General features: G+C 43.5%; 1 protein-coding gene across 1 annotated transcript; it reads left to right on the plus strand.

The window, feature by feature from the left end:
• The first annotated feature begins 4,866 nt into the window (after positions 1–4,866).
• Positions 4,867–9,168, plus strand: LOC149258695 (uncharacterized). Its single transcript, XM_089429263.1, has 2 exons — positions 4,867–5,823; positions 6,097–9,168. Exons 1-2 carry the CDS (start codon positions 4,867–4,869, stop codon positions 9,166–9,168), a joined length of 4,029 nt encoding a protein of 1,342 aa, XP_089285389.1.
• The last annotated feature ends 466 nt before the right edge of the window (positions 9,169–9,634 follow it).

Raw genomic sequence — 9,634 nt, forward strand, 5'->3', positions numbered from 1 at the left:
ACAATTTGAAATTTTCTGGCACACAGATTCCGACCGTCGGAATGAAAAAAAATTCACCTCTTTAATTTTTCTGGTAAACCCCAAAAACCGGTTGAATTTTTTTGGCTAGTTTGTTTTTATAAATATATATATATATATATAGATATATATATTAAAAAAGGGTCCGTTGACCGACAGTCACATCCGCCCAACCAAGCCCCATGTATATTATATATAATATATATAATAAAAAAATGGGTTGGCGGGTTGCCACCCCCGTCAACCATATGCCCCATATATAATACATGTGACGGGGCTAACAAGATTCAAAGCCGCCCGGCCTACCGGCTAGCTTGCCCACGGGCGGCCCCACTTGACCACCCTCCAAACAACATGTGCCACTTCAAATTAAACACCAACACCATACAACCGGTACTATACGTCAATGTTAAAACAAATGCCACATAAAAAAATGGGGTGCGACCGGTTTAAACCGCCAACCCCTCTCCTCCCAAAATGGCAAGTTTCCAAGTGGCCCAACAACCCTTTTTAAAAACTTTGCCCAGTTTATACTTTATAACCCAGCACTCACTCATTCAGATGGGATGAACAGAGGCAGAGCCACACAACGGACCCAGGTGCGGGCATGTTTTTCTAGACAATAATATTCCTAGGGAATATTCCATGTAGATTCAGTGAGGAATCTAAAAGATGCTCTGGAGGGAAATTTTTCATAGTGACAGAATCATGTAAACTTTATACTCAAACAAACCAAAATTTCATAGGGAACACGATGGTTTGGTCCATTTCCTTATCTGAGCAACAGAATTTCATGCAGTGGACAGTGAGCAATCTTTGCAGAATCTTAAGGAATCTAAAAGATTCCCTTGGAGGCTGATTTTTGACAGAGGCAGAATCATGCCAATTTTATAGTCATTTTTCTCAGAATTTCACAAGGAGTGTAGAGGTGAACTCATAATTTTCATCCGAGAAGCAGATTTTTCGCCCATCTTCAGGAAGGAATCTTTGAGATTCCCAAGGGTCCAAATATTGACGGTGTCATAAGCAGGTCAAGTTTATAGTCATTTGACACGATTTCGTGCCATGAATTCAATGGTGATGCATGTTTTTACAGCTAAGCTTTGCATTTTCAGGCCATCCTCAGAAGTAGAGGTATATGATGCAGTGATGTCATGGCTTTCTTTTGATTTGTGGAGATGATGATTTTGTTGTTGATGTCCTTGTTACCATTATGTTGAAGGATACTTGTATGCCATGTCATGTGAGAATTTATTAATCTTATCATGCTAAAGGATGGTCCATATGAGTGAGATTTCCTATAGGAAAACGTCTCATGGAGAGGCATGCCACTCTTATTGAGGAAGTTTATCGTTGTAATGACAAATAATATCCCATGCACAACATTGTAATTTTGAGGCATCTAATGAAGCAACCTCCCCACTCTTGACACCGGGCTCGGAGACGTAACCCACACTGGGTGAGCTTCGTTATCAATGTGTGTGTGTGTTCTTGATTTGATGGTAGTCATTATGTTTCCTCTTCTTTAAAGTATGCACATGTGGTTGTTTTATACTCTTTCACATGCAATTTTACTAACATCACTTAAGTAAAAGATCTTGTTTAATTCCGATAGCTGAGAGAATTTGGATCATTATATCCCTATGTTTATGTTTTAAATATGTGATTAATTTTGTTCATTATAAAATCTGTATCATATGATCCCTTTGCTACATGAAGTTGATAAAGGATCAAGGTGATCTTATCATAAATAAAATTATAATCATGACCCCTGCAATTAATACCTAAGTTATATATTAATATATTAGCTTTCAGATAATGAGGTAATATACTCTTTCACACTTGAAATCACATGAAACATTCACATTTAGTTGTATCCATAACCCAAAATGTATATTCTAAAACTGTCTCCCATTTATCAAGTTGATAACAGAAAGACTCCCATGAGAGTCAACATTTTTGAAAGTCCAATCTTCAAATAATAAATAGTTGAGTTGGCCAACTAGTGCAATCCTCCTTCATTGTTTTAGTCAAGTCTTGCATTATTACAAAATACACAATATAAATTATATTAACATAATTTGGTAATCACATCCTATTATTATCATGATATCTACATTTTTGGCTTGATGGTTGGAAATGGGTAGCTTCCAATTAGGGATCAAACCCATGTTGCACTAGGACTTGCCCCCCTGTCATTCCAGTGTTTTAGGGACTTGGGGAACTAAGGAAACATCCCAAAACCATTGGGGACTTTACCAGGGACTCAAGGACTTGTTCATCATCCCGAAGATGTTTTGAGCATATTTCAAAGATGTTCCTAACAAATTTCAAGGATTTTCAAGGGAGATTTCAAGGATGTTCATGGAAAATTTTGGGGATATTCCAAGCATGTGTCTTCAATTTTGACAATAGACATTAATTATTTGACAATATGAACACTTTCCCATCCATTTTTTTTCATATTTCATTGAATTTAAACGTACCATACAAATTATGGCTCAAAACATAGGCTTTACATGGTGGGTTTCAATCTAGGTTTCTAGTTATTTAACTATTATCTTTTTAGCAACAACGTTACAAATCCTCCATGCAAAAATCCCAAGAAATCCAATATTTCAAAGGGCTTATCTTTATGGTTATTGCACTTTCTTTCATATTTTGGGTCATCTCAACATTTACATATTGTACGTGGGCTTCCATAAGTCATTGAAATCTAATTCTTCCACCATCCCTATCCTAAGCATATAGTGATGACTTGGATTGGGTAATAAAAGTTTGAATAAATTACCATTCAATCACCTTGTTATGAAACTAGCTCACAAAAAGATAGAAAAGATAGATCAATGCCTTAGAATTCAGCCTCTTCGAGGGGGCAACCTCCTTTACATTACACAAATGAACAATTCTTGGATGATACAAATGAAAAGACCTCCTTTCTATATATAGGAATCTAAGGGGTCATAATATAATCAGAGCCGACATAACAATAATAATGTAAGGGCACAATAATAACAAAAGTGGGCTTCTATGGGGCTTAATAATAATAATATTGGGACTACATGGGCACAACAATACAATAAGGGGGTTGTAATAATAACAATAAGGGGTTACATGGACCGAGGGAGCTCGCTCTGGCATCTGCGGCTAGGGTTTGACTGCGTGCTCAGACGGCACAGACGGCTCTCTGCAAAAAACCAGCAAGGACCTGACGACCTGCGCAGGCTTTTCAACTCACGGGAGGAAAGGGCGCAGGACACATGGGAGACCCCCAGGGGGGGCTTCTGCAACCTCCCCCAGCGCACAGAAAGAACAGCAGCATGACGAAGGACCAATCCGATTCGGGTCAATCAATGAAAACGTGATCAATCCCGAACTCTCACGCCAGTATGGAAGCAAAGGAAAAGAGAACTTGAAAGATAAAGCAAATGGAGAAACGGCACGGCCATCCTCTTCAGAAGGAACTCAGAAAGTCTCTTCAGCCACATGCAAACCAATTGCCACAGACAGACCCAGAATAGAACTGCCAGGAGAAATAATAGAAGCTCGAATCCAATACATGACTGACCATGCACTTATTGGGAAGTTCATAGGGTTTTGGCCGACAGAGAAAGCCCTCTACAGTTGGATAGCCGCCAAGTGGAAACCTAAGGGAGATGTGACGCTGCAGTTAGGCCCAAAAGGGTTCTTCACTGCAATCTTTTTCTGTCTGGAAGATAAATATAGAATACTGGTTGAAGGACCTTACTTCTTCAACTCGGCAGGCCTCTACCTAAGGGATTGGGGTCCCAGATTCAACCCAGATCAGGAGGATCTCACATGGGCACCAGTCTGGATAAGACTCTATGGACTACCAGATGAATATTGGGATGAGAATCTTCTGAAAAATATAGGAAATGGTTTGGGGGAATACATCAGAACGGCTGAGGAAACGAAACTCCGAAGATTCACATCCTACGCCCGATTATGCGTCTTCATGCGCCTGGACAAAGCCTTGCCGGAATCGGTAAGTCTCTCACATCATGATCATGTGTGGATTCAGCCTTTAGACTATGAACATGTCCCGTTTCGCTGCCGTAAATGCCATGCCATAGGGCATCTCTTCAGAGACTGCCCCCGGAATGTTCAAGAAAAAGCCCCTTCACCCCCTGAGTCTCAGCCCAATGATGGCTTTACCAAAGCCCCATCGCGAAAGAGAGCGCATAAAAAACCACCCCCTGGGAAGAAACCCAAATCGAATACTAGTCCTGAACATTCAGTCAGAAACAGCTTTGGCATCTTGGCTAATATCTCGGATGAGATCAACACCTCCCCCCCTCCAAGATCGGACCACCCCTCCTCCTCTTCACAGCCTCCTCCCGTAACCCACCCTTCCACATCCCACCCCTCCAAGAAACCCCCGATCCTCATTGTGGAGAATAAAGAAAAACAACAGAACAAAGGTATTGAAAGAGAGGTTGATGGATCCTCAGGCCCCGCCCAGGATTCAAGTATTCCCGTGGAAGAAGACAATCAGGTGCAACCTATGGAGGAAGAGCCGGAAAGCATAGATCTATATGGTCTAGATATACTTGAACTAGAAGCCGCATGCAAGAAAAAAGCATATGAAAGTATCCCAGAAATACAGCTGGATAAACTGGAAATGGTCATTTCCAGGGCCTACTATCAGAATCAGCTAGGCATTCAGCCAGGCAGTCAATGGGATCTCAGCCAAACCCCGAAAGACTCCAAAAAAAGAGGAAGAAGAACAGACCTCCAAAGAACAATAGCGCTTGGAAAGATTCTGGTAGACTCCGGTAAGTATGCTAAGCTTACGAAGTACTACAAGCCATCCCCCATTAGTGAATCATGAAGCTCGTCTCATGGAACCTCAGGGGGCTCAACGGCTCAGGAAAGCTCAGAATGCTCAAAAATATGATTAAGATAGAAAAGCCACAAATTTGTTTTTTCCAGGAAACAAAATGTAACAGCACTACTTTAGAAAAAATCTTCACCAAAGCATGGTCAGGATGTCAATCTGTAGCTGTCGATGCTTCGGGTGCTTCAGGAGGATTAGCCATTGCATGGAACCCTCAGGCCCTTACTCTGTCGGAATTCCATGCCTCACATAATCTCATTCAGGCTATCTTCCACATAGTAGGTACTAATATTCATGGGCACCTCTCGAATGTTTACTTCCCCCAGGAAGCAATGGAAAAGATGGCTCTCCTCTCCACATTAGAAATTCTCAACGCCAATCGCAAGCACCCTCTGTGGATTGCGGGAGGGGACTATAATATGATTACAAATTTAGAGGAAAAGATTGGAGGCAGGAACAAGCTGGAGCAGGAAAACATCCACTTCAAAACCTTCATTCATAATGCTTCCTTGATTGATTTGCAGTTTTGTAATGGCACTTTTACGTGGAGTAATCGCAGAGCAGGTCCTCATCAAATTGCTACAAAGCTGGATCGCTTTCTCATTTCTGATAACTCGATCCACTTAGGGGGGGATTTCTCGGCGGCCATCTTACCCCACGCTGGCTCTGATCACTGGCCGATTGCCCTTCAATGGCAACGCCCAGGCAATAAAACGCGAAGGCCTTTCCGTTTTGAGGAGTTTTGGTTCACTCATCCCTCTCTTAGAGACTTCGTTAATACCACATGGACCTCCTTCCGCCCGCAAGACGGCTCAAAAATGTTTCAGTTTCAACAGAAACTCAAACATTTAAAGCTCTGCCTCAAGCGATGGAATCGAGAGACATTTGGAAACATATTCACGGAGCAAAATGTTCTTCAAAAACAAATGGAGGAACTGCAAAGAGAGGTAAGCACATGCGGGCATACCGAGAGAACACTCGCACAGGAAAAGCGCATCCACACTCAGATTGAAGAAAGAAGAAGGCAGGAGGAGATATACTGGAAGCAAAAATCAAGAATCAGATGGCTCAAAGAAGGAGAAAGAAATACAAAATTTTTTCATAGAACAACAGTGCAACGCAGAATGGGCAATAATATTCCTTTCATTCAAAAACCAGGAGGAGAAAAGGTGGAGCAACATGAGGAAATCGAAAATACTCTCCTCGATCACTTCAAACAGGTACACCAAGAACCTGACATCGACAGAAATCCGGCAATTGAAAGAATCACCCGAAATATACCTAATCTTATCACCGAAGAGCACAATAAGATCCTCCTCAGCCCAATTCAAATGCAGGAAGTAGACAATGCCATGACTCAGTTCAAAGATGGAAAAGCTCCCGGCCCGGATGGGTTTACCACTTCTTTCTTTCACAGGTTCTGGGATTTGATTAAGATGGAAGTCTGGGAGGTGGTGGAGGAGTCAAGAGTTGCTCATTGGCTACTTCCCTCGCTCAATACCACCTTCATTGCCTTAATTCCAAAAGAAGAGGATGCGCTCAAACCGGACAAATTTCGGCCCATAGCCCTTTGCAATGTCATATACAAGGTCATATCTAAAGTCATTGCGAATAGGCTAAAGCCCCTCCTGCCAATGCTCATCTCGCCAGAACAATCAGGGTATGTGGAAGGCCGTCAGATTCTAGATGGAATCATCCACACTCATGAGATTGCTCATTCTCTCAAGAACTCCAAGCAGGCAGGTATGCTCCTCAAACTTGATCTTTCCAAGGCTTTTGACAAACTCAGTTGGAATTACATTCAGAAAGTATTAACAGCTTTTGGTTTCAGCCCCACTTGGGTTCGCTGGGTTATGAGCCTTATCTCTTCCACTAGCTTCTCCATCCTAATTAATGGGATCCCCTCTCGCCCTTTCTATCCCTCCCGTGGTATTAGGCAAGGTGACCCCCTCTCCCCCTTCCTCTTTGTTTTGATGGCTGAAGGACTGGGGCGTCACATCAAGAATAGCCTCCACTTGCACCAGATTAAAGGTATCTCCATTCATCACCTGCCTGCTACCTCCCATCAGCAATTTGTTGATGATACAATGCTATATGGATACCCTTCTGCTCAAGAAGCATCAGTTTTTAAAGCTATCCTTTCTGATTTCTCAGAAGCCTCAGGGACCAATATCAATTGCTCCAAATCGCAGATTTTCTTTTTTAATACTCCCCCAGTTGTCAAATCTGCCATTGTCCGTATCCTGGGATTCCCTGGGGCCACTCTCCCGTCAAAGTACCTTGGAGCTCCCCTCACAACCTCAGCCATCTCTCACTCCTCTTGGCGTAATCTAATTGAAAAGCTTGAATCTAGACTCATCCAATGGACTCACAGAACCCTTAACCTTGCCAGCCGGGCGATTCTCATTAAAGCAGTCCTACAAGCTATGCCGTTGTACCTTTTCTCCATATTGGCAGCGCCTAAATGGGTCCTAAAAAGATTAAGGAAAATTCAGAGAGATTTCCTTTGGGGGAGCAACGCCACCAATCGCAAATGGGCACTAGTTAAATGGAGCTCAGTTTGTAAGCCAAAGGCAAAAGGAGGACTAGGATTAAGGGATCCGGAGCACAGCAATGCCATAATGGGAGCCAAGATCTGGTGGCACTGGCTCACCAATGCAGGAAAGCCGTGGGTCACTCTATGGACAGCAAAATATGCAAACCAGCGACCACAGGAAGAGCTTATCAGATTGGAACCAAGTAACAAGGGCTCATTAATTTGGAATGCAGCCAAGGAGCATTACAAAATGATCCAGAAGCACAGCTTCTGGGAGGTGAAAAATGGCAAACAAGCTAGATTCTGGACGGATGCATGGAATCAAATGCCCACCCTCAGCAATGTCCTGAACCAGCCTTTGCAACATATGGAGGAAGAAACACAGATTACCAAGATCAAGCACTTTTGGACCCAGGATATGGAGAAAGGATTCAGAATCTGGAAGCCAGGCAATCAAATCCTCTCAAATGTAAATCGCCAGTCATCCACAGCACTGGAAATTGAACTCAGCAAAAGGAAAATCAGACATGACGAAAGGGAGGATATATTAAGATGGGGATATTTACCTAAAGGAACGTTCACCACAGCTGAAGCCTATAAAATTATGTGCAATGATGATGTTCCTCAAGACCCAATTTGGGGCCAAATTTGGAACTCAGGCTCATGGCCAAAGATATGTCACTTTCTCTGGTTAGTAGGGCATCAGAGAATCCTAACTTGGGATAAGCTTCGTAGAAGAGATTTCCATGGACCCTCCATATGCGTTAACTGCTGCGCCCATGAGGAAACGCTCCAACACTTGTTGGACTCGTGTCCTCTAGCCAACCAATTATGGGAGAAAGCAAGCTTTCGCTGCCAAAAACGATGCAGACTTGAAGTTGAAATCACGAACTCCATACGACAATGGCAAAAGGACCCGTATAAGAGCAACCTCCTCAATCATCTATGGCGATTGATTCCTGGGCTTATCTTATGGAGTATCTGGAAGGAGCGAAACAAACGCATCTTCAAAAATCAACGCTCCTCCATGGACACAATCTGGCATTTGCTCTGTAAAAATATCCAAGAAACTCTGATGATAAGATCCTGGAAAAAGGAGGACTGGCCTACCCTAGACAATGAGAAGGTCATCCTAGAAAACTGGCAGATCAGAGGCATCAAGGGCATGGATCAGCAGAACTCCCCTATGAGAGGCAAGGACGATCAAACTGAATGGAAGCCCCCGCCAAAGCACACTTTCAAACTTAACTTTGATGGGGCATCAAAAGGTAATCCTGGATTAGCAGGATTTGGGGGAGTAATAAGAAATCATGAAGGAACACCCATAACTCTCTTTCATGGAAGCATTGGCTGGGACACCAACAACTCAGCAGAATTAGAAGGATTATGGCAGGGTATTCAGCTTGCTAGCGAGTTAAACCTCTATCCTTTGCAGGTAGAAGGAGACTCCCAAATCCTCATCAATATGGCAAAAAAAATCCTAAACGGATCACAAGCCAAGAAAGTAGCCACCAGCTGGAGGCTGGAAGCGCGTCTGGAAGTCATAGAACAGAAGCTTCAAAGCAACAGAGCTATCACCTTCATTCACACAAAGAGGGAGGGCAATAAGCTAGCAGACTACATGGCCAATGTTGGAGTAGGAGCTAATCACTCTCTACTTACTGGACAGCTGAAGGACATATTATCAAATGAGGAAGCCCAAGAATGTTCGCGACTGGTTCAAATGGAAGAAACGCCCCCGGATGCGGGTGTTTAGTATGATAGGACAGGTAAAGGAAGCCAGCCACATGCCGCTCCATGGGCATCACGTGGCCTTCCATGCAAAAGGACGGAGGATGGCACACTCCGGATTTAATTCGAAGGGACGGGGGATTGCAGATAGGAATTCCCAAAGCACCGATGCAGTAATGGCAGAGGGAAATTCGAGGCGGGTTGGTAATGCTGGAGAGCTTATATCCGGCAGGGCGCAAGGAATTATGGACATTCAGAACTTGAATAGCCTCTCTGGTGTTGGAGCGGTTCCCTCTCGGGCGGTGGAGCATTTTACAGTGCTGGTTCTGGTTTGTGACGGTTCGGCTCATCTTTCAGTTGGCAGGGAGGCTCAAGGCAACATGGTGAAGCCCAGACAAAGGCTGTTGAGCCGTCGAGGTCCCTCCAGAGGCGGGGGCTCGAGCAGGCCTGTGAGGAATGAAGTGAGGCACTGCTGCCACTGTAATCTCGTC

This window comes from Pinus tabuliformis, chromosome 6 (assembly GCF_031772625.1).
Source record: "Pinus tabuliformis cultivar Carrire ecotype Pingquan chromosome 6, CPIR1, whole genome shotgun sequence".
In the NCBI taxonomy this organism is placed as follows: domain Eukaryota; kingdom Viridiplantae; phylum Streptophyta; class Pinopsida; order Pinales; family Pinaceae; genus Pinus; species Pinus tabuliformis.